The 26,623-nt window shown below is 38.3% G+C and overlaps 2 protein-coding genes across 3 annotated transcripts in view; both read right to left on the reverse strand.

Moving 5' to 3' along the window:
* Positions 1-6,334: 6,334 nt before the first annotated feature.
* Positions 6,335-16,162, reverse strand: LOC146320492 (uncharacterized). Its single transcript, XM_084729554.1, has 14 exons — positions 14,504-16,162; positions 13,584-13,746; positions 12,939-13,084; positions 12,037-12,074; positions 11,692-11,839; positions 10,981-11,141; positions 10,125-10,279; positions 9,743-9,826; positions 9,519-9,585; positions 9,163-9,285; positions 8,904-9,031; positions 8,467-8,583; positions 8,134-8,241; positions 6,335-6,592 (listed from the first exon to the last, which is right to left on the reverse strand). Exons 1-14 carry the CDS (start codon positions 16,041-16,043, stop codon positions 6,496-6,498), a joined length of 3,075 nt encoding a protein of 1,024 aa, XP_084585680.1. The 5' UTR covers positions 16,044-16,162; the 3' UTR covers positions 6,335-6,495.
* Positions 16,163-24,888: 8,726 nt separating this feature from the next.
* The window catches only part of frmd3 (FERM domain containing 3), a 70,894-nt gene continuing 69,159 nt past the window's right edge, over positions 24,889-26,623 (reverse strand). For both annotated transcript variants that reach the window (XM_084729556.1, XM_084729555.1), the window contains exon 15: positions 24,889-25,717. In XM_084729556.1, coding sequence (XP_084585682.1) covers positions 25,237-25,717 — 481 coding nt within the window. In that variant the 3' untranslated portion in view covers positions 24,889-25,236. The remainder of the gene's footprint in view (positions 25,718-26,623) is intronic.

Consider the following 26,623-nt stretch of genomic DNA (forward strand, 5'->3'; position numbering starts at 1 on the left):
TAAAGTTTAGAAACTGTAGAACCAGAGATCATGAACCTGTACAGCTCCTAATTTCCCCAGACTTCAAGAAAATAAGTTTCTATGACGCATGTGTGCACACAATATACTGTACTCCTTTGTAGGTTAGTTTAAATATCTGGGAAACTCATGAACTTTCACGCTTTTATAATTCAATAAAATGTTTTTTTTGTTTATTTCTATGCCCCAGGGCAGAAAAGAGCCACAAACACCACTTACATCTGTCTTCAGTGGGAATCTGCATTCATTGCTGAGTCAAATGACTCTGCAGTAGTCACTTGTATTTATCGTCTCCAGCTCTGAAATCATGAAAACATGACACCTGATGTTAAATACTACCAATTCTTTTTACCTTTTCCGGCAGAGGTGATGAACACCGGTAACTTCTGTGACTCTTTTGCCTCATTTTCATACATATGTGCCACTTGGCTTACTTGGTTTGACTCTGTCAGTCCACCGCAGTGTTGATTTGCATTTCCATTGCATCAAGGCTACATACTTGAAGATGTGTGTTTAACTGATGATGCACTCGTTTTGAGTCAAGTGGCTGCAAAATGGTGGATATACACTTAATTTCCTTTAAATTATTCATGATTAAAGTATCCTGATATTTTGATATTTAAGAACATATTGTAAAGCACCAATAAGCCATAAAGGAGAGAAAGTAAACTTTAAACCACAGAGATTCAGTTAGAAGCTACAAAAGTACTGAGAGCTAAACCTACACTCTCTGGTCTCCTGCACAAAACAGAGTTGAATCTTGGCAACAATTTCCTCTAAGTTTAGTGAAGTTCTTGGTGTTTGACTGGTGAAAACTCAATAATATACAGTGGCCTACCTGTAAGACTGAAAATTTCAGTAGAGCAGCTGCAGCTGTCAGTGAACTGCAGTCAGATGATATTTTGAGTGAAACTGCAGGTGTAACACTTAATATAACACATAATGGAGATGCTTAATACAGTATTTCTGGATGGTTAATAACTTTTACATGTTATATAGTTATTTGAAATTCAAATTCATTTATTTATTTTGTGAAATTCAAAGTTGGTCTGCTTACAATGATAGGAGGATGCAAAGAAAAATGAATGATGGAGAAACTGAGGAAAATAAAGAAGGAGGGACAGAGGATGATATTAATGAAAGAGGGTCAAGAAAATGAGACAGGAGAGAAAATGAGTAAGAGAGTGAAAAGGAAAGGAGAGGTGAAAACCTGTCACGACACTGCACAAAGCAGAAGATGGAGCAAGGCAAGAGGCGAGAGATGATGAGGGGAGTCAGAAAGGAGTGAAAAGCAGAAGTTAAGAGAAGGAGGGAGGCATAAAATGTATGATTAGGAACCAAGAGGAGAGGAGTGGAGAACTGGTGAGAGGAGGACAGAAGTGAAAGCCTGCATTTAAGGAATTAGGAGGAAGGAAGAAAGGAAGGGGTGAAAGACAAAGTGAGGAAAAGAATAAAGGTGAAAAATGCGATATGAGATATGAAAACGTATGGAGAAAACAGATGAAGAGAAAGAGGGGCAAGAGATGACAATGTGTTGAGAAGAAAGGAGGAGAGCAGTAAAGGAGAGCAGAGGTGCAGCCAGGAGCACACGTCAGAGAACAGATGTGAGGAAAGTCTTCACAATCATACAAGACAGTGACTTCAACCAGCAGTTGACTGAATCTTGAGTGAGTAAAGACATTTGCTTGCATCATTAAAGGGTGTGAATTTATGTGTGTTAATATGTGTTCTCCAGTGCCTTTTGGTCTGCTCTAAGTCTTTAAGACATTACAGTAGAGGCAAAAAACATTTTGGTGTGCAGCAAAGCAAATAACAAACAAAAACTTATTTTGGTGCATGAGGAAGCAAAAAAAAATTGGTTGTGGTCTCTCAGCTGGATCTCCTTAACTCCTGCATCCACCACTGTATCAGACCTGATTAAACTGAGTACAATTTAGTTTTAGCTTCATGTCTTAATTAACACCATCAACACACACAACCACTACACACAACGTGGGCTTAGGTCCAGTTCCCAAACAAAATGAATGAGGATGCATCTGAAATTAGCTGAGTTGCACAAGTATCTAAAATGTGGGCTGACAACAGCAGTGAAAAATCCTAGGTTTGGTAGGTCCAAGCTAATGGACAGATTATGTTGGACAACAACTGGAAAAATTATAAACAGTCTTAAGTAAATATAGTGTGCTGTTCTTTTAAGCAACAGTTTGCTTTATGAGTCAGAACAGCACCAATGATATGTTGATAAATCTGCAGCCTTTGAGCCATGTGCAGAGCCCCTCACTCTATTCACCTTCATTAAATTGCCTGAATGACACCAAGCTGCTACAGTTTATACACATCAAACCGGTCAGTTATAATTTCATATTTTGCCTTTTTAGGAAGTGAAGATGGCTGATTACCAGCGCTCATAGCAAAATGCATGTTTTTTCCTTGATGTGCATCAGACATGTACTGGCTTGAGGGGTGGGGTTTTATTTTGTTATTTACTGAGAAGGAAAGAACACTTAAATATATATATATATGTGTGCATATCTATATATATATATATATATATATATATATATATATATATATATATATATATATGTGTGTGTGTATATATATATATATATATATATACAGTTGCCTGGATCTGACTGAAACTGAGTTCATTACATCAGTTGAGGTAAATAACAGCACATTTGTACATAATTTATGTACACTGTAAAAAATCTTACTACCTACATTGAAAATCTAGATTTTGCACGTTTTATCCTTGAAACATATTATTACACTATTATGTAACATTAATTACTAAACTATGTGACCATGTAGGAGGTGGGGTTTATTAGAAATCACCTTTTGCACTTTGTGCTGCTGCACCTAACATGAACCAAAATGGGAAAATGCTGTAAATTGTGCAAGAAGGCAAGGCACCTGACCTTTGACCCCCTGTCCTGAAATTGAGACAGTCTGTGCGTCCTGAATGTTCCCAAACAGATGCATACACAAACCATAACCTCTCAACTCACACTTGGCATTTATTATTAAAATTTCAGCTGAGGGTGACAAATGTTAAACTGAGGATGCAATTCATGCTTTTGCACCCTTGTAGAACTGGGCCTGCATGGGCTGCCACCACAATGAGAGTTATGCTACTGTCGCTAGCTTGCTAATCACAATTCATACTTTAGCATGATGCTATGCCAGTGACATGTTTGTGTCAGACCAGCCCTATTTTCAAAACCAACAATAACCCCACCCAAATGTTAACATAAAAAGCTTAAAAAGATAAAACTATATGAACTAACATACCACACAAAATCTGGTTAAAGCACAGTACATATTAGCATAATAGTACAACAGCTCCATGAAAACACACAGCTACACTTAACATGACAATAGATTCACCCTCTTGATCCATCTATGCCCCAGTTCCTTTTTCTTTTAGCCTGACAATGCTGGTTTAAATTTCAGAACAGCTCGTTTTCAAGATTCTGCCCTCACTTGACCTTTTCACTCTCTGTTGTCTGAAGGGATCATGGGAGAATTTATTTATTAAAAGGCACAATGGGGCTGATCTTAAAAATAACTCAAAGTAACTTTTTGAATCAAAATCCTCAAAAACAAAATTCTTCTTCTTATTATTATGATCATTATTATTATTTTTATCAATGCAATGATGACCCATCTGTGTGGATGGCCCTCCTGCATTTGCCCAATTTCCAGATGGCCAATCCGTTACATCAGCTGTGATCACATGGCTGCAACTACAACAAAAATCAGCACTGTGACCAAAACCAGTTCAAACTGGTTTGTTGGTGAAGGGCGCGTCATCAAAAGAACTTTTGTCACTTATTACAAAGTTTTATAAAACAAAACTTAATCACAAAATATAATGAGTTCATGAAATCTTGACACTTAAACAAATAATACACAAATTCATTTATTTGAGCAAATCTAGATTTTAAATGTAGGTAGTGAGACTTTTTACAGTATAAATACAATATGTACAAATGTGCTGTTATTTACCACAATTGATGTAATGAACTTTTTATATCTTAATGTCAGTGTTCTTTCCTTCCCACTGAACAACAAAATAAAGCCCCACCCTTCAGGCCAGTACATGTCTGTAAAACGTCACTACAGTGCGCACATTTCGTACACTTACATGTATATTTAAAGATAAACCTGTGTTTTTTTGACATCTCACCTGGATATGATCTGATCCTCGTTGTCTGAATCACTTTTTGAGGAGTTCTTGTCCTCTGATTCAGAGTCATCTTCCTTCTGTTGGTCTCTGAAGCCACTGATGAATTCCTCTAAGGTTACTGTGCCATCTTTGTCCACATCCAGCCGGTTGAATATCCTGTCTGCTTCTTGGTATGGGACACAGAGCTCCTGACAGATAGTATAAAACTCATCTTTTTCAATTTGCCCTGAATTATCCACATCATAAGTGTGAAAGAGCAAACGCAGGCGATTTTCTTCTTCCGCACTCAGGCCCTTTTTTCTTGATGCCATAGTTTTACTTTTAATCTCCTTTGCTAATGTAGATTTAGAAGAAAATGGGAGTTACAGTCAATTACAGATAATAAAAAAAACAGGTAAAGGTGCTATTAAAAGAGCCTGTACAGCAAAATCAAACAGTTAAATTTAACATTTCCATTTGTTGAGAATCATAGATAGTTGAAATCCAGCTGTTAGGTGGGAGCAAGCAAAACATTTTGATCCATGTCTGAAAAAAATCCCATCGCTTAACATGGAAAGACTGCAGCTCCAGGATCAGTCTGAATCCTTCTGCTACCTCACTTATATACCCTTCCTTGTTTGACATGCCCACTCCTGTACACTCCTGACGAAAAACAAATTTTTTAGGAACCTCAATGATGGCGTAGTAAATGCTGTTAAAACCATGACTATCATCAAAGTGGAAGAATCCTCCAGGCGAGCAAAAAAGCCAGGATCTGCAAGTAGAGCAAGTAGATATAAGAACTGTTTGTTTCCCCTCCAAACAGGTTAAAAAAGGACTCCAACATCATCAGATAAAACAACCATATTTTTCTCACTCACATTTGTATAGTAGTTCATCATTCACTGTACTTCTAATTCTGTACTTCTAATTCTGTTGTTTCTATTTTATGTCTTTAAAGGTCTGTTGTATAAGACTTGCCTGACTATTTTACTTTTGATCAATAAACATTAATAATATTTATCATGTAAAATGAATAAACATTAAACAGCCCATCTCATCATTCTTTTAAATTCTTTATTTTCAAATTTACCAATTTATTAACTTATTGACTAAATTAACTGCGTGCACAGATGACAGATAAATCTGACATTTCATGACTGCAGCTACATTTTTGTTTTAAATGCTTTGGTTACAAGTGAAAGAGTTTAATCAGGTGTAACCTCTTCTATCATGCAGCCAATCAAATGCTGGAAAAAATCATAAACAGAAACCAAACATAAACTGTTCCTACCAGGGAAAAATGAATAGCAAATTTACATTAATGGGATCAGAATTATCCTTATTTCTGTGTAATTTTGCTTGTCCTCCCCCGCAGAGCTCTCTGTCGATCATCCTCAGGTGTCACTGCTTCTGCGCACGGCACAGTTGTTGACAGGCTAATACACAACTTCCCAAGTAACAGCCAAGGGACATTACTGAACATTTACTTATTGGTTTAAACAAGTAATTTATTTTCATTTTGAATTAGAAAATGGTCAATGGGCCACCTGGCACCCTATCACAGACCAAATTTGGCCCACAGGCCATAAGTTGAGTATCGTTGCCTTACTTTTTATTTATATATTGGCACTACATGTACATTACTGCTTGTTGCACTTCTGGTTAGACGCTAAACTGTGTTTCAGTGTCTCAGTACTTGTTCTCTGTGTAATGACAATAAAATTGAATCTAATCAAAACTTATACTCAAAGAGACTCGAACTCAAAGAGGCATGTATGGGAAGACATGCTCCTTGCATGTAACAGAGAGCTGACAGTGAGCTGTCTCATGCACTAAACTAGTGCATAGTGTCTTGTTTTAGAGAGTAACCTCACACTTTATTCACAAAACACAGGGTTGACTAATGAGCAAAATTAAAGATAACAACTTAATGAGCCTTATCAAAACTAGCAAAACTTAAATGACCCTTTCAAAGATTCCAACACATCTGGATATATATTCAGATAAAACACTTGATGGCCTGCAGGTTATGGAGCATCAGGAGGGGAGGTCAAAGTACATCTGTAATGAATCTCCAAACACTTTCAGTCAAACACATACAGATCGATTCAAAAGCATTTTATTCATAAATCATAATCCTCCTTCATTCGGCCTCTTAATGTACAATCACAAGAATACGTGTGATAAAATTAGGAACATTATGAAACTATTTAATATTTTACCTGGATTCTTCTACAGATTATCTGCTTTTATATGTTGTGTATGTCTGTCCAGCTGTGTGCAGATGTTTGTGTGTGTGTGAGTCAGGACAGAGGGTAAATTTTAACAGCAGTGTTAACTTCTCTGATCTGTCTCTCAGTGGGGAGGTGAGTACAGCCGTAGAGATGCAGCACCATCAACCTAAAGAGACAGAAACATGGAAATAAGTGAAATTTTGTAGTAATGTGTCACAGTACTTTGTAGGTTTCTACAGAGTAAAGTTATTCCACAGTTAGATACATTTATAGAAATCGTTCAACTCTTTTTTAAAATTTGGCATATAACCATAATTACATCACTATCAGCTGATCGGTTTCTGTTTCCCAAGACATCATACCGAACAGTTGGTCATTGTTTTTATGGTCTGCAGTGTTGACAGACTTTATTTTGATCACCACTGAAATGCTTCTCACACTGTGTTCATCATTACAAAGAAGCCTGCTTGTTGCATGTTTGATAATTCTTATATCTTATGAAAGCCCTGCACAGTGTCGTGCCAGTTTAAGATCTCAGGATGTTTTTCTTTAGTGTGTGTCTCGTAACATTGACAAATGTTACATTGCTGCCTGACCAACATAATGTTCTGACAGCTCAACTTAATACATAATAAACATAGGCTCATGTTCACTTTGTACAGCAGCAAAAAGGGCTCTTTTTACAGCTGAAAGCAGCAAACCAGTTATTTTTGACAGCACAGTTTTAAAAGCAGTATTACACCAGTGGTGGAGGAAGTACTGCTTTAATTAAATATGTAGAAGTAGTAATACCACAGTGTAGAAGTATTCATGAAAGTCCTGCATTCAATGTCCAACTTAAGTAAAAGTACAAAATCTGAGAATCAAGCTATATTTAGGCCTAAGTAGGCCTAACAATAAGTACCAATTATACATTCCTGGAAATGATTTATATTCAAAATAAATTATTTATTCATAGCTTCTTTATTAAATTAACTTGGTGCAAGGATTGACTAATAAATAAGACATTTTACTGCATTTACTAACTACAACTGTATTTTAATTGTAGATGTTCTGGTAACATTGGAAAGAGTTTATACAACACCAAATATAGTTAGAGCCTCTTCCATCATGCAATCACTGACATGTTGGAATGATTTATAAGTATAAACCATAAACATAAACTGCTCCTACCAGGGATAGAATGAACAGCATATTTATGCTCTTTTAGTGTGAAATACACATTAATTGGATCAGAATTATCCTCTTTTCTATGTAACTTTTGCTCCTCTTCAATAGTTGTCTTCCCCTGCATAGGTCACCGTCTGATAAACACTGCACAGCCTGAAAGGCCGTCACAAAGATCAGCCTTCTCTGTTAATAACAGCTTCATTTATCCCATCATACAACACTGGAACATCTGTCCTTTCTTCCTGGGAAAACCAACATTAATCCATTTACTTGAATTAGTGTGAATTAGAAAATGGCCAGAGGGCCACACAGCACCTTTTTAGGGGCTAGATTTGGTCTGTGTACTGCAGTTTGAGTATGACTGTCCTGAAACCTTTAAGTGTGTCAGTAAACAGCAGATCAATTAGTAAACCCTAAACTGAACCTTCACACTTTCAAGTGTGGATGAGTCTCATGATGTTTATTCTGCTCTCTGAAATTAATGCAAACATATACTGACTCTATTTTATGAAATGATTTGTGCATATGTGTGTTTACCTCTTGCAGTGTCTGCAGAGATTCAGTATGTTCTCTACAGTGATGTGGCAGAAACTGAGTTTGACAGTGTGGAGGTGTCCGCTGCAGTAATTTGCCAGCAAAGCAACCCTACATCACAGATGCACACATACACACATTTCTGCAAGTTACTATAACATTTTACTCATGTGATGTGGTGACAACACTACACACAGCTGAAGTGGCCAAAAAGGGTTGGAATCAATTCAAAAGGTAGATTTTACCACTGGACAGTCACATATGACCTATCACACACAGTGGAAAAACACAGAGAAATATTCAGCTCAGTTTGTTGTGTGACGTGTGTTGTTGTACCCTCTGTTTCCTGTGCCAGTGGAGCTGAGATCCAGCTGCTGAAGTCTTCTACAACCCAGAGCCAGAGAATAAACTCCTGCATCTGTTACCGCATTACAGCCACTCACGTCCAGGGATCTGACACACACACACACGCACACGCACACACACACACACACACACACACACACACACACACACACACACATACACACACGCACACACACACACACACACACACACACACACACACACACACACACACACATAACAGTCAATCTGTCAAGATCAGATTAAACAAGACTAACATTGAAAACTGGACTTGCAGGAGCCTGACTTATCTGTCTATCCAAGAAAAGGTAAATTTGTGTCTCAAGGAAATTCATATAAATCTATAAAGTTTCCTCACAAGTAGGTTAAATGTACTTATGTGCATGTGTGTGTGTGTGTGTGTGCACCTGATATAAGGTGTATACTTGCTCATGCTGTGCAGTGTCACGTCAGTGACTCTGGGACAGGAACTTAAGGTCAAACTCTGAAGTCTGACACATTTCTGAAGCAAAGTGCCAACTGTGGCATCAGTAGCCTGATACAGTAAAAACAGACACACAGAGCAAATTTAAATCTCCGGCTAAGACTTTGTACTGTAGAATAATCTATTCGTACAAAACCTTCAAGGCAGATTAGACATTTCGAGTCACAGCATTTGAAACTCACCGCCTGTAGCCCAGTGAGATTTAGTGAAATGAGACATTTGAGGTGTGATGTCATCACTGTGAGACTGTGTGCACTGACTTTTGGCACCTGCCCGATGTTAAGATGCTTGAGACCAGGACACATCTAAAACACAGAAACTGCAAAACTGTATACGCTGTTCATGTAGAGATCACTGAAAATATATTGCACTGTTTATATTGAGTTGATATAAATAAATAATGCAGCAGCACTTTATAAGTCTTGTCACATAATAAATCATGCTTGAGACATATTTTAAACATGATATGTGACGCTAAACAATCTTCAGCAGTTTAAACCCACATAAATGTGTTTGGTTAGTTTTCAAAATAAAGCACCTCATATACTGTCTGCAGACAGGATGGAGTGAGGAACTGACAGCCGAACACCTCCAATCTGCACAGACTGATGTGAAAAGACACTCACACAAACACGAAGACAATTTATTCAAAATCAAAGCCAGAAAAACACACCCATATACATGCACATGCAAATACTTTGTATGATGTGTCTTGACAAGCACATATATGAATAGATACAGACATGCTCGTCTTATACTGACCTTTCTTTGTGTCTCCTTATGAGTTTCATCAGTGGGTCATCAGTGACATGACAGCCATTTAGGACAACAGATTGTAGTTGCAACCTGCAAGACAAATGAAGGATTAATACTGAAGAGCATCTTGACACTTTAGCTGTCTAATGCAGCTTATGCTACGTCCTGCAATCAAGGACAATATTTGCAATGCATAGTGGATTTTAATGCAACTTGTGAGTTTTTGATGACAGACACTGATTTATTAACCCTGTTTAAATATATTAAGTGCTGATGATTGAAAGCGGTGTCTGTTTCAAACATTTCAATTAGTTGTACACTTTCTGTGTGTGTGTGTGTGTGTGTGTGTGTGTGTGTGTGTGTGTGTGTTTATATTTGTGAGACTGACCCTGTGCAGCAGTCACTCAGAGCTCCCACTCCCTTGTCTGTTGCTCCACTCCAGCTCACATCCACACTAGTCAGATGATCACACAGCTTTCCAATCAGAGGTAGCAACTGGTCACCATGGAGACCTGGGCCAATACAACTTATGACCCTGAGTTCCTGTAAGTAACAAATGACGGGACAGATATTATTTGGACTATTCGCCTATTCACTATTCACCTCAATTAGTTGTTTGATCCATAAAATTTAAGCAATTACTGAAAAATGTCAGTCAGCGTTTCTCGAAAAGGAAAATTATGTCCTCAGTGTCTATTTTGTCCACAATGCACAGATAACCAGTTTACTGTCCTAGAGAACTAAAAAAAACATTATATATTTACATTTAAAGAGCTGGCAGGAGAGAAATTTGAGAGTTTTTTTTCCTAAAAAATTACTCAGATTGATTAATCAATTACCAAAATAGTTGGCAATTAATTTAACAGCTGACAACTAATCGACTAATCATTGCTAACCTACAATATGTTGTTAATAATATTATTGGTTTTACAATATAAAAAGATGTAGCTGTGGTGCAGGAGCTCCCTGTACTGTTCTTTCAAATGTTTTATTGACAGTGACAGCAGGCAGATGGATTCAGGATGTGGGGCCAATAAACTGACAGTGTCAATAGAAAAAAATGACAGAAGATTCACTTTATATATTTTTGCTTTCAGAGTGGAAAATTTTTACATATTACACAAACAGCAAAGTGGCTTATTGATCAGGAGGGTCTAATCCTACAATTTGAGGGCCATGCTGGAAAGTCATGTGATGGCAAACATCCACGTCTTGACTTGATGGGTTCTGATTAAATGTTTTACCTCCAGATTTCTTCCACACAGAGTGAAAAACATCTCCAGCCCACAGGATGTGAGAGATGTTCCACTGCAGCTGTACAGACTCAGACTGCGAGGACGACGTCTGCTCACACACAGCAGCCACTGCTCTGTCAGGGTGGAGTTTTCAATCCTCAGATCTTTCCCTTCAGAAAGAGACGGATCAGTGATCAGCAGAATTCGAACGTGTTGTGGTGATTCCTAGTGATCTACAGTGTGTGTTCAGCGGGTCTGAGAGCATGTGATGGTACAGGTCTGCAGGTTATCTGACGGTATGTTTGTCCAGGGAGTGGTTCAGTACACCACTCTACTTACATCATGAGAACACACCATGTGTCGTGACACACACAAACTTGGAAAATTTCAGAACATCCCACTCACCCGTATCATTAACAGTGGTGGAATGTAACTAAGTACATTTATTCAAGTACTGTACTTAAGTACAAATTTCCATTTTATGTAATTGTATACTTCTTCTCCACAACAAATTACTTACAAAGTACTTTACTTTTTTTTCATAGATTAAGTTACGACTTATTTTTCAGATTTGATTAGGATGGATAAGCTGGATCATCACAAATCTGAAAACAGGACTGTTTATCTGAGACGTGTGGTTCTCACAGAATAAAGAATATGGTGCGTTGCTGCAGATTAAGCGACCCAGCTGTGTATAAAGTCCCTAAAATGCAGACTCACAGAGTGTGTGATCAGTGACCAGTGTGTGCAGGCGGCTGCAGACCAGCAGCACTTTGCAAAGGTCACTGTGAGGCAGCAGAGACAGGATGAACATCCACACCTCATCAGGCAGACACAACCAGCTGTCACAGACAGGGACACCTGCTGGCTGACAGGCAGAATGACAACACATGGGTTTCATTGTAAGTCGAAAACAGAGCAGATATTTGACATTAAGTCGTAGTATTCACTTAATTAGAAATGCTTTTGAAATACTGGAGTATTATGGACTTTTAAAACATCTGATAATTATGATCATATGTGGATTAATAATATCATAAAAGTGAGAAAATAAAGACTCCTTACACTGTGTTTGCAGTCAGTTTGTTCACATTGATGTGCATCTGTAAAGGTAAACAGAGTTATATATTGATATATTGATATACTTATAAATAGTCTATAAAAGTTTTAATTCATGGGACTTTTTATTTGTTCTTGCTCGTTTTTGTTTTGGGAGGGGGGTAGAAATAAGGTTTTACTGGTAAGGTTTTACTGTTGAATTATACTTTTACTTTAATAAAGAAGTCTTTACTTAAAATAAATTAACCATGTAGTTTTGTCCCCACCACAATACCAACATAAGTTCACACACAGAACTCTTTTTTTTTTTTTAACTCAATAAAAATCCCTATAATTTTGTTTAGCCATCTTTTTTCACCTTTATTTTTTCAGGGGAATTTCACTGAGAGCACTCCTCTCTTTTTCAGGGTTGCCCTGATCACATTCACACAGTTTCACAGACACATCTGGAAGCTGCCCAGTACAACCACAGTCTCCACTGGAACAGTTGGAGTTAAGGGCCTTGCTTAAGGGCACCTCAGTGGTGGTAGCCTAATTATTGTGCCGGTCCAGGGGATTGAACCGACCATGTGGTCACAAGCTCTCTTCTCAAACCTTAAGGCCACCACTGTCCATATCTTATGACTTATATGCCTTTCTGCTTGTCGATGTCGGATAAAGTGTGAAATTTCAAACAAAGAGTCCTCAAAAGGAACAGAAACAAATCTGTTACGTGGCACCACAAGTATAAACCCACTGAATTCGGCCATTCATATGACTTGTTGATGACTAATTGATGATGATGATGATGATGATGATGATGATGATGATGATGATGATGATGATGATGAGATTTATTTGTTTTGTTTTTTTGTTTTTTAGTATTTCATAATGTTGTGTTTGTATGTGATACTGTGAGTTAAACTCACCTGAGTTTGATGATGCTGGTCCAGGATCATCATGAAGAGGCGTTTGTGTCTGAAATTTGTGTGTATCTCTGTGGGCTGAAGTAGGTTTTCCTCTGCCCTCTGGTGTGTGCCTTTTTGTATGCCTGATTTTTGCTGATGACTGAGCTCTGCAGGAGACAGAGGCAGTGTTGTGCAAGTTCAGACTTAAAAAGAACTAGCTTCAAGTTCACAGAAATGTACAGTTCACAGAAGTTAAAAGGAACTTTCACGTTCATATGTCACATTTTTTCACTTTGAATTAAGTTCTAAGTCCTAAAAATTAACTAGTGCATGTTCATTTCTTCCTTTTTTCCCTTTAATTTTGTTTGAAATAGAAGTTCTTCCTACCAGGGACACTGCAGCCTACATAGTGACGTTATACTAAATAGTGCTCTTTTAGCACGTTCATGCACACCACTGCACAGAGGCAGCTTTAAATATATAAAACATTTCATGGGATACTATTGCATATGTATGAAGGCAAGTAGTTATATCCACATATATACATTCATATCATGCATATCTCCATCAACATATATAAATTAATTAATGGGATGTTAATTATGCTCAGATAAAATGTGTGTATTTGTATCCATTCATGCACACATTTGGCACTTTATCTGTTACCTTTGCAATATTTCTGTATTGGTTAGAGAAGACAGGGGGACACATGATTTTTCACAGGGTCTCAGTGAGGCACCTCGCCCACCAGGATTTTTCTTTTGACCTTTGACACGACTCTGACGACCCTTTAGATCTGGATGACATCTAGTTTTCTTTGGAAACAAACCTGAACACAAGTACAAAAACACATACAGTTTATACATGCAGACACACACACACACACACACACACACACACACACACACACACACACACACACACACACACATACACACACACACATACAAATCATTAGAATCATAATTAATTGTATCACCTATTTGGCCTCTGTGTGCAGAAGGGTGAATGAAAAGAAAAGACTGAAATTTCAAAGAGTAGACTGAAGTTAAAGGTGTAATATGTAAAAATTGGCCTTTCAGTGAACATGGCTGGTTCACAGGAAGGTCGGTTCATGGCCAAACTTGCTGCTCACATACATCTGTGAGCTGAAACTACAGACCGGGGCTATTGCCTCTTGAAGAACAAAGTGGTTTTACGAGACAGGGCAAGCAGGGCTAGCTGGTTAGCATGCTAACTTCAGTAGATATCGCAATATCTAAATGACAGTGTCAAAACTGTTATTTCTTCACATTCTGTTGATCATTTCTTTTTTTTTTCAAATCTTTTATACTCAGACTCACATATTACACCTTAAAGTGTAGTGGGATTAAGTCACACAAATGGAAAAAGGAATAAGTCTGATGATGTCTGCCACAAGGCTCTATGTCTTGCAAAAGTATGTTTTGTCTTTCCCATCCTGTAAATGTTTACTTTGCAACCTCTGGGAGGGGAGCTGAGCCCCAGGTTGGTAAACACACTTCTAGACAGTAATGTGAGGCACATTAGTACAACATTTAACTGCCTTCATACATGATACTGAATACCTGGGTTTGGGACGGCTGCAGCAGTCTCCACCACAGCAGGACCATGAACACCAACTGCAGTCCTCAGATGCTCCATACGCATTTCCATAAGCTTATCAGTTGAGGTTCTGTTTCCTGCAGTTCCATTGATCAGTTCTCCACATTTGTTGCTGTCATGCTCCAAATATGTGTCCCTGGTAATGTTGTTTCTCTGACAAACAGGTCGACTCTTGGCACAAATGTCTGCAGGTGTCAAATTGTCGTAATGTTCATTGTGTCCCTGCTCAGTAGGTGTTGCCCTACTTCTATTGTGTTTAGATCTGTCCTGTTTTTTATTAATGATGTCTGAACTCCTCTCCTCTGTGATTTCTGCAGCTGTAACGCTTTTATTAAAATGTGTGTTAATCTCAGGATTTGTGGTGGAAGAGTTCAATGCAAAGCCAGATGCAGGAGGAGGCGCTGCCATTTCTTCAGATGTCTTCCTCTCTTTTGCAGGTGAGGCTATGAAGCATCTCGGATCTATATGCTGGCTTTGTCTTAATCGGAGGTGATCCACACAAAGCTGGTACTGCTCATATACAGTCAAAGATGGTGGTATTTTCAAATGACAGCTAAAGCTGAGGTTTGAAGTCTTTTCCATCTCTTGTATCTTCCCAGGTTTCTCAGAACCTTGATCTTCATTTACCTCCCCCTTCCTTTCATCTGTCCTCACAACTTCCCTCTCTGTTCCCGCCTTCCCCTCAACCTTTACTTTTCTCACCTCCATCTGAAGGGATTTGTCTCTCTCTGACTGAACTCCATAGTTCAGTTTCAAGTTACTCACAGTGCCAAACATGATACTCTTCCTGCCCACACATGATGTGGATTCAGTGATAAAGCCTGTTTCACCATCTGATGCAAGTGTTTGATCTGTGTTTCTGTCTGATAATAAGTAGGTATGTTGGTGCAGACTGCTTGTTCTGCAGTTATTGTCGTCATCTCGGAGCTTCCCAATTTTCACATTTTCAGGGTTTTTTCTGTACTCTGGCCGAGTTATCTCATCTCTAAAGGAGATGGGGATGCAGGGATCATCTGAGAAAGAAGGTTTATATGCACAGACATTTTTATTTGATCTGCTCTTCTCAGAATTTGCTGGTTCAAGCTGCCAAGCCTTTTCTGTACTTCCTCCTCCTCCAAATACCCCTTTATCACCCCCAGTACAGGAGACAGGATGATGGTATTTAGCTGCAGATACAGGTGATTTCCTCTGTGTTTCCCTCTGCTCTTCACTTGCCAGTGTCAAGCTTTCAGCTCTGCAGAATTGGTGAACCTCTGAATCACTGCTGAGGAAACTGTGAGCCCAGTCCAATACATGCCTCAGCTTCTGCTGCTCACTAAACGGGGAGTCATTGAGGAGATGAAGGCTCAGCTCCTGGTTGATGATCTGCCTACAATTCCCAGAATCCTCCAGGAGCTCAGACACAGTACATCCTGCTCTTGTGGTAGCATGAGTCTCCATAGTTGGATTTGCTGCTTGAAAAGCTATCTGTGGATCATGTTTTTTAGATTTATTCATTGTCATACATATCTGACCTAGCGGTGTACACCTTTATTTAATGTTGATTGTGCAGCAGGGTTCATTTATTTCTACTTGTGGCATTCTTCATGCATTCTCTTGTTGTTCTCTTTGAGATCATTTGTTCTTATGCCAACTGTTTTGAAACTGAAAACACTGTCCTGTTAAAACAGAGGAAGAAAAACAACCATTTACATTCAATGTACTTACACACAATGATCACGCAAAATATTTTGAACACCTGCTGTATAAGGTAAAATTTCATTAATCCTGAAGGAAAATCATGTGCTGGAGATTGCTCAAAAAATAATAAAAGATAAGAGAAAAAAGTAAACTAAAATAAGGTAAAATAGAACTACTATACTTGCTTTGGCAGTGATATTGTAAGTAATATTGGCAGTGATATTTGAAAGTAATAAAAAGTAACTTTGCATGTGATCTTGAAAGTTGCACATGCTGTTGGAAAAAGCAATACTACACATGCCAGTGGTATAAACCAGCAGCAACACTATAGCAACTCTTACCCCAAAGATTTCCTCTTGTCTGCTTACTTCAGCACAATCCTTCTTGTGGAGTGGCAGTAGTATCTTACTTGAGATCTTTGGATGAATAAGTTTTCTGTTTGAAACTGGACATGACCGTGTCTCATCCAGTAGAGAATAGACTACTGGTAGTCTATTTCTGTCAACTCCTGATGGTAAAGCTTTGAACAGTCCTTGTATCCCAGAAATCTTTTGTTGCTCACACAAGCATCACCATAGAGACGCCAACAGGAAATGCAATCTCACTTTTGTACCACATGAGGGAGGCAAAGCTGCGAGGAGGGTTTTGTTGAATCTCAGGTTCATACTTCAATCTGCACTGAAAGAATGATTACAGAAAAACAGAATAATTATATATTTAGATAGGGATTGAGATTTTTAAGGGTGACTCAGACATTAAACCAAAACCTTTAGCTAAAAAAATACAAACATAATAAACAGTATTTAAAAGTCATGCAAAAAAAGTACAAGACATTACCCATTACAGTGCAGATGTCCACCTAGCAATAGACTGTGAAGCACCCACTGCAATGCCACCAATGACTGCAAGATGCAACCACTGGAGATTTTAGAAATAAAGTTTTCTGTAGTATAGTATAGTGTAATTTTTCTTCTCTAGATATATGAAAACATTTTAATGAAGTGTTTTGTATAGAATAGTACAGTCTAATATAGTTTTCTTTAAGATGCAAAGAATATTGTAATGGTAAAGTAAACAAGCATCCTGTGTTTACCAAATTGTAGTGGAAACAATAAACAGGATAAGTGCAGTCCTCCCATTAATTCATTGTTATCTATGGAGAACATTTTGTTTTTAAGAAACCAGGGGGCTTTACAACTACATATTACATACAGAATTGTACACTTTTGGAGAAACTCACAAAACCTGAAATTTCAAATAATTTACTCTTTATGTTGCCTGTTCATAGAATAGTGCCTGTATGTCCCAGATGGATTTGTGACTATTCAGAAGGTTAATGTTTAGGCATAGAGCTGAACTTATCGCCTCAGTTTAATTCCATCAAGTAACCACTATCATGTTCAAGTTTCTCTCCAGCACTTTGAGTCTAACATTATCACACAAAAATACAGTTGGGCTCATTACTTTCTTTCTCTCCTCCTCCTTGTGTATATGCTTAGCATTAAAACTGTCTAATTGGAAAGCACTTTTCCAAAGTGTTCAAAGTGCTCAAAGTCTGTGAGCAGTATTTAGTGCATGAAAGGTGCTATATAAATGAAATTTCTTCATTAATTCATTAATTCATTAAATTCACAAGAGTCTTGGCTTTCCAGTCATACACAATTTATGCATTTCCTATCCTGTGCAGAGACACCAGAATGCAGAAATATCCAAACACATCATTTTTAGAATAGGCGACGATGGCACATACGACTTTCAAAAAACTGTATGACTGTGGCCTAAAATTGCATAGGATTAGCATGAAGTGGACTTACCCATAAAAGAGAGACTCTTGTTTCCCCAAAGAATCCATTTTACTTCAGATATCTTGAGGTGAGAAGTCAAAATACCCCTTTGAAAATGGCCATGACATTTTTTCCCTAACCAAAATTTAGCCTAAATTTGGAGTGTTATTTCCTCCCCTCCTGATTAGCCACTTAGTACCAATTGATGCCTTAGGTCTTCTAGTTTCTTATGACATCAGTATATTCATTTAAAACTGAGCCCACTACAGCCTATGAAAGACAGACGAATGTAAGTGTGTCATACACTCAGTCACACGTGCTTACACTTGGCAGATATAATTATCCACACATTAGATGCCATATTTCAATATATATTCATTAGGGAGCTTTATTGTGGCAGTATTAACATATAAAACAATCCATGTTTTCTTTTATAACATACAAACATTCAAAATTTTCACTTCACAAAGTTCATAAGGCTTGGTTGTCCCAGAAGAGAGGGGGTCATTACTTAGGGATTTTTTTTCTCTTTTTGATTCTTCTGAAATTAAATCTCCCAGAGTTTCTTATTAAAAGAGACCGAATGACAAATAAATAAATAAAATAATCTGACTAATTAATAGAACAACAAAACAATCAGTTATCAGACTAACAATCAAAAACAACAAAGTGACCGTGCAAGAGAATCTGCTACTGTACATGCCCACACAACACTAAAATAATACAACAGCTTATTTTTCTCTTATACCGTGTGATGTCCAATAGTTTTGCATATAGTAGACCTGAGTTCAAATATTTAAAATCTTAAATAAATAAATTAAAAGCAGTATTTGTGTATCAGGTTTAAACAGTTTTGAATTCCGGGTATTTGCTGTCTGTAAAACGTTTTGCTTTTACTTTTACTGATACTTAAAGGCAGCTAATTTAATTTAAGGTTTGTAAATACTTGACTCATGTCAGGAACTTCAGAATTTGTTTATGAAGTTATACCTCAGATATGACATCAACTGGTGCGTGATGATGTTTTTATCACAGTTTTATGTACGTACAGGCAACAAATGTTGTACTCTCGGTCCATCTATATGCTGTTTGAAAAACACAGGTAGCTCAAAACAAGAGCTAAATCTCAAAGGGGTGAAAGTCCCTTTAAAACTCAAAAATGCTGCTAAACTGATAAATGAGCTACAAACTAATATAATGCTACAGTGTCATATGGGGCCAGAGATCTGTTTTATCACATCACTTTTCCATTCACTCAGGTCAGTGGTTTTAAACATCTTAAAAACTGAATATCTAAACAATTTATTGTCTCTGGATCAATTGATTCAGTTAATAGCATGCTCTGTTAGCAGTGAGGTTAGGTGTTAGCATTTAGCATCTGACTTTAATGAGTTACATACACACAGCAAAAGCACAATGAAGCTAACTTGTCAAATATTTTAGAGCTTCTCTTTAAGAGATTTTTAAAATGATCTTTTTAAAGCAGCTCAGGATGTTTTCAAGTTTGTGCTGACACTTAATTTAGGAGACAAACTTGTTTTGTTGGATCACCTGCATGAAAGCTAACAAGATTAACCCTTTCTAAGATGAAAGCTAAACAAGCTTTGTACCCGGTGGAACCTCTGCCAACTTTCTCAACGTCAACTTTCTGCTTTCCTGTTTCCTGTAATTTACTCATCTTGCTAATCTACATGGGTACTATTAGGCACAAAAACAACTTGGATAGGTTTAGGAACAAAAATTATATGGGTAGGGTTAGGAAAAGATTATGTTTGGGTTCAAATAGTGTGTCATGTAATAAAGAGGACTTGTATGTTGCAAGGATGCAGATAAACCCTTCTAAAAGAAAGTTAGTTGTTAAATCTTAGCTAACCAGCTAGCTAATCTACATAAATTGTATCTATTTAGCTAGTGTTGAGCTAATATTAGCTACCTTAAAATGGGATTATATATTCATTTGACATTTTTGTTGGCCACCCAGTAACATCGTTTATAACCATATTCAGAATGTGTTTTTCTTTTAAAAATAGACAAGTCCAGCATATAGCATATCAAAGTACAGGAAACAGGAAACAGGTTCAGCTTGATATTCAGTCTTGCTAAATTATTAAAATGAAGCTAAAAGCACACTGGATGATGTGTTTCGGCTTTTCAATGCCTAATGATTCATGAGAGAAAAGCCGTTAAATTTTTTCCCTTAATCATCTTGGTAAAAACAGAGAACATGCATCATCTAAGATGATCAAGACAGCCAAGCCTATCTACTGTAGATCGCTTCACAAAGACAAGACACGCAGAAGGAAGAAAGAAAGGAAATCTTTACCCACACTGGGTTTTTTTGCCACAACTATAAACACATTATTTACAGATGAGGTCATGCACTTTGCATTGAGAGGTCAGCAAAAGGAGGCGAGTGAGACATACCCCGGGTTAGCTAGTAAGAGGAGGATGAAGCACAGAAATAAAGGACCAAAGCTGGGGACAAACTGTACAGCTGTGTAGATGAAGCCTATACAGAGTCTTTATAATATAAATCTACAGTGAATCGCTCGAGCATTTGGTGCATGTGGAGGAGCAACAGCTACAGGTAAAGACAGGATGATAGTTCATGACAATATCCCCCCTCTGTTAGTTATTATGGGATGATGGTGATCATGTAGCAGTGCATACAGATCAGCTTCATCCACTACAGTGAAGCTGTTTGTGATGTTAAATGCAAACATTGTCATCATAGTGGTTTGGCCCTTCGCTTGGTTTCAACATCGAAACTCAGTGCATGTACTGTAGTAGGAAAATAAATGCTTTGTCCCAAATAAGCGTGTTTCTGTTGTTACTGCATATTCTCTATATGCATAAAGCTAGTTAATGCATAAAGTCTACAGAGTTACATGACAACACAGCTGGTAATATGAGGCAGCAATATTTGATCGATTATAATGAGAGGGTTTTGATGGTGATGTGTGCTGCAGAGGCCTCTGTGGAAACCAATGAGTATGGAGAGTGATTTCTGAAAATAAAGCATTACTTCTTTATAAGAGCCTAAACACTGTGTGAGAGCTCAGTGTCCACCACTACAGTTACTGGCTCTCAACAGTAAAGACTTTTGGGTAATATTTTCATTAGAATGACACGGATGCATATGTAGTTGAGTGAAATGAGGCTACAACAACACAGACAATCATATTTATGTCTAGCTACAGACTTGGTATAAATACATACAGTGTTTGGATATTCATAATAGTATAATAGCAAGACATGTATGAATGTTATGGATGAACTATATGGTGTATGCTGTGATTAGATGCATTTTTTTCTCATTTTTAATTTATTTTTATACATATATTTGTACTTTGAACATAAACTGCTAATGCCCTTTCCTGAGAAGTTGATCCAAATCGAACTACATTTTGAAAAGAACTTTTTTTTTTTTTTTAAATAAAACATGTTTTCATTTGATCTGAAGTCATTTCTCATCACGAAACTCCTTGTTCTTGTTTCCACTCTAAGCCACAATATTACAACTGACAGGCACTGTCTGCATGATGAACAATCACGTGGTGATGGCTGTACGTTCCCAAAAATGATGCACTTCTTATCAGGGCTGATTTAGTCCTTAGCAATGAGTTAAGTCATGCTACATATTAGAACTTATATACTGTATTACAAAGACTGACACATTGACCATTGACCGAGTGAGCAATTTCTTGTTCTATTTTTCTGTACAGAGTAGAGGTTTTTAGATTTTTTGCATCCCTTCAGTGTACTGCCATATCAGAACAAGTAAAGCGGATTAGTATCACACTGTAAAGTGGAAGATTTATTGTCATAACAATATTGTTGTTATTTTCATGTTTCATCCATGCCATTGTCAGTCTGGTCCATCCATCCATTTATTTTCTTCCACTTATCCAGATTCAGGTTGTGGTGGCAGCAGGTTAAGCAGGACATTCCAGATGGCTCTCTCCTGCGCAATTCTTTCTTGCTCCTCCTAGGTGATCTCGAGAGGTTCCTAGGCTATATGAGATATGTAATCCCCCCAGCATTTTCTTGGTCTACCCCAGGGTCCTCTCTCAGTAGGATGTGCCCGGAAAAAACCTCCAAAGGGAGGCGTCCTATCAGATGCTTGAACAACCTCAACTCGCTCCCTTCAACATGAAGTAGTAGCAGCTCTAAGCTCTTTCCGGGTGTCCCAGCTCCTCAACCTCTCTCTGACGCTGAGCCCAGCCATCCTACAAAGGAAGTGCATTTTGCCTGCTTGTATCCACAATCTTGTTCATGACCACAGGTGAGGATCAGAACACAGATTGACTGGTAAATTGAAAGCTTTGCCTTCTAGCTCAGCTCCCTCTTCACCATGATGGTCCAGTACAGGGCTCACATTGCTGCATTTTGCCATCACTCATGAACAAGAAACCCAGATACTTGAACTCCTTCACTTGGTCATCAAGAGGGAAAAGTTCTCTGCTTTCCATCATGACAGACTTGGGGTTATTTATTCTCATCTCGGCTGCTTCACACTCTGCAACCTGCCCCAGTGCATGCACAGGGGGTCACAACCTAATGAAGCCATCATAACCACATCATCTGCAAAAAGCAAAGATGCAATTCTGAGGTTCCTTGATCGGACAATCGCCTCACCCCAGTTGCACCTTGAGATCCCATCCATCGATATGACTCTACCAAGGGTCAGCCCTGGCAGAGTCCAACCCCCACTGAAAACATGTCTGACTTTGTGCCGAGGATATTGAGACAGCTCTCACTTTGGATGAGATGGCTCGTATCAACGGTCCTGGTAGCCCATAAAATGTAGACTTGGTCAAAGTGAGGGAAAAGAGGCCAATTTTGGACACCAATGTCGCAAAGACAGCTTGAGGTGATGCTAAGTATGTGTAGCATGCTAAATTAGCAAAAATATGTTCATGCATCCCTTTTGGTTGGTTTATAGATGAAGGTTGTAGCAGCGGTCAGACTTTCATCTCAGCTATCTTTAGTTGCAAGACTGTGAGAATTGCCGTCTTCAAACCTCTTTCACAATGGGACCAGTGATTTAAAGCATCAAATATACCTGTCATGATGGTCATCTTTCCTCTGGGATGCCCAAAATTGTACAACGTACACACAGCTTAACGTTATAACGAGATACACAGTATACTGTTATAACAAGAAACATTCCTTGTTATAAGATATTGTGATAGGTTCGTATGTTGTAACAGCATGAAAATATCTTATTGTGATGTGAAAAAACATCTTGTTACAACAATAAACTTTTCATGTTATAATGTGATATTGATCCACTTTTCTTTTTTCTTGTGTGGCAGCAACATGATTCTCATTTTTAATCTTTGATATAGTTTAGTTTTGACTCCGTGCCTCCAGACTTTTTGGGAACTACAGCCATTATCAGCAGTGAATGCCCATGAACACAGCTTTATATCCACTCAATGCAAGTCAATCAAGTCAAATTCCTTCAACTTCACTTTTAAACATCTTCCCCATTTACAACTTGCAAATAACTTGTTGATCATTAACATTAAAGAATACTCTGTTTAAGCATAAGCAGTTGCAGGATGCTCAGCATAACGTAATCACAGATCCTCTTAGAAATGGCTACAAATCATTTCTAATTTGATTTGGTGATTCTGCATTTGTAAGATAAATTCCTGCAACTGTACTTGTACCATGTCCATTTGTCAGATCAACATCAACAAACAGAGGATGAACTGTATGAGAGATTTAGACCATTAAAAGCATCACTTGTCCCATCATGCACCAGCAGTGTAGTTGGAGTATACACACCTGTTCTGCTGGGCATCCTATCGCTACAAAGCTCTTCATCTTTGATGAGCAAATAACCCACTCTGAAGTTCAAAATCACCAGTTTTACCCAGTATTACAACACTATTCCCCACAGTAACCTTTTCTTATAAGCCCACAGGTAACTTTTCCTTCCCTTTATGTCAAAACTCTCTTCAAACACACTGAAAGATGCACTAGTATAGCCTCAATTAGTCAGCTAACATTTAGTTCAGAAGACATTTAGAAGTTCAACAAAACACACGTTTTATCATCACAAACAAACTAAAGTTCCTCTCCTGCCACCCTCCTGTTTCCAAAAATGACATCACATAATCTGAAACAGTTGTAATCTGTGGTCGATGTAAAAGATTTGTGCTATAGCCTCTGTAGGTAAAAACCCAGGGTGCTACCAAGTCAACAAACGCTGACGGTAGTCTTAAAAAATAGCTTAAATTTTTCTCAACACCCATCACCCCGATAAACTTCAATAAATTTGCTTTTTTTGTAATCTTTTGTAAACTCTTAATTTCAAAATAAGCTCAAAGTAGATCCTCTGACTGAAAAATTCCTGAAAGTTCTGGATCACATAAAAATGTACAAAACGTTAAAAACAACTTATTTAAGATTGGTATTAATTATCAATATTTCTCTTTTTGTTTTTAAATATATATAATGTACCTCTGACGGTGGCTATTGTTGCGCTCAGTGACGAATCAACCATCTCTCTTTCTGTCCCCACCCACTCCGTCATGACTGACAGGCTCTGTGACCAATCAGGTGCTCCGCTCGGAGGGCGAGAACCAATCAGAATGGTTGGAGATATTTGCCAGAGTCGTTGCATCAGCTTGTCAGCATCAGGAGTGAACAGACCATTGAATCTTCTGTTAAAACCAAACCAAACTTTTTTTTTTCGTTTCTGAATCTTGTCGTGACTTTTTCTCCGTTCATGGCTTCCCTCGTTTTTACAGATACTTCCTCGAGCACTTCAGCTTTTCTTGTCCTCACTGTCTTCAGTTTATCACTGCCAAAAGTGTTTGTCTTAACAAGTGATTGGATCTGTTGATTAAACTCTCATCTCTATCTTATGGTGCAAAAGAAGTGATATGAATGTAATTGTTTTGGTGTAATTCAATCAGAAATAATCCTGGACAAAGAAGATTCCTCATTCTGGGAACCTTGAAAGTGTTTCCATTACAGGCGTCTTTTTAATAAAATCTATGACAGTTTTGTGAGCCCTCATAAGTGATCCATTGCACCTTGTGAAATTGGTCTTAAACGAGTGATTTGTTTTATCCCATCGACAGACTGGTTCTTTTGTCTGAAGACTAGAGATATGTTAAGACTGAATCTAAGATGACACCACATGTTAAGACAGACATTTTGGCGTATTTGTGACTCCTCACTCTCTCCGTCCTCTCTTCTCCATCTTCTCCTCCTCAGTCTGACCAGAGGTTCTCCATGGCCATGCTGATCTTGCACAGGATCCAGCGCCGGAGTGGGCAGTAATACTCATAGTGAAACTGCTCAAACTCCGGCGTCTGGCGGATCTCGTGGAGGAACGACACGTCGATGTCTGACTCCAGCAGCAGCAGCAGTGTGGGCACAGTGACGAGCAGGACACCCATTACCACGGCAACGAATCGGGCCACGCTCAGCACACAGGCGTTGACTCTCTCATTGGACGACAGCAGGCGCAGGCTGCTGCCAAGGACTCCGCCCATTCGACTTCTCGCAGCCAGTCTGGTGCGTTCGTAGGCCCGGTCTCGCTCCCTCTCAGCCTCCAGCTGGGCCTGGATATCAGGGTCGGCATGGAGCTCCCTCAGCAGCCTGGCAGGGCTCTGGACCGGAGAGGAGAAGAGCAGGTCGACACCGCCCTGACTGTCTTCCACTGGGGTGGGCAGCATGCTGGCACAGGGGCTGGAGAGGAGAGGGAGGATATTCACACATTCAGAAAACAGATTATATTGTATAGTAAGCGTGACTGAACAAAGGCTTAGAAGGAGAAGAAACAATAGATTTGAATGTGTTTTGTTTAGAGCAGCAGTCAAGCAGCAGCGTTCTGCACTTTTTTTTAAGTGACTGTCAATTTACTGTGCCTCTTAAGGCTCAGTTAGGCTTCCTTACCACATACTTCCATGTGTCCTTTGTATTGGTATAAGCACTATGTCCATTAGTGGGTGCCACTCAGGGTCAAAGGTTACCCCCAAAAAGAAGAGCCAAAAGTTTCTGATAACAACTAACATGAACATGGTCGAGGTTTTAATAATGTGTCTCCTGAAAAAGAGGCAATGAAATTTTTAAGAAAACTTGCACAAATACAGTCGAAATGAATGCAGTGTGCAGACAGAAGGCTCAGTCCATATCTGAATGTGCATCTAACATTTGGCATTAATGAGCCTTAAAACTCTTATCTAACACTGTTAACTAATAGATTTCTATTTAGTGAGATAAGCATGAAGAGTTGTAAGCCAGTTCTGTGGTATATCCACTATCTAGCTATGTTGTCAATTTATGGTAGTAGGTATGGTAGTGATCTTTAGTGGAGCATCATTTATAGTATTTTAATGAACTAGAAGGACTTTTCCATGTCCAGAGAAGGGGTTATGCACTTGAAATACAGTGTCTGTAGTGTGACATTCACTGTTTATGGATCAAATAGGTGATTTTTTCTTTATTTTCCATTGTAGCACCAGAAATATTAATTATGAAACAAGCTATAAACACACCACTGATGTATCAGGCTTTATGTTGATATGACTTAATTACACATCGAGTAGGATTTATTTAGAGTTATGTTTCTGTCCACCTGACAAATGTGAGTCC

The sequence above is a fragment of the Lutjanus erythropterus genome, chromosome 10, assembly GCF_056507025.1.
Source record: "Lutjanus erythropterus isolate fLutEry1 chromosome 10, fLutEry1.hap2, whole genome shotgun sequence".
NCBI lineage: Eukaryota > Metazoa > Chordata > Actinopteri > Lutjaniformes > Lutjanidae > Lutjanus > Lutjanus erythropterus.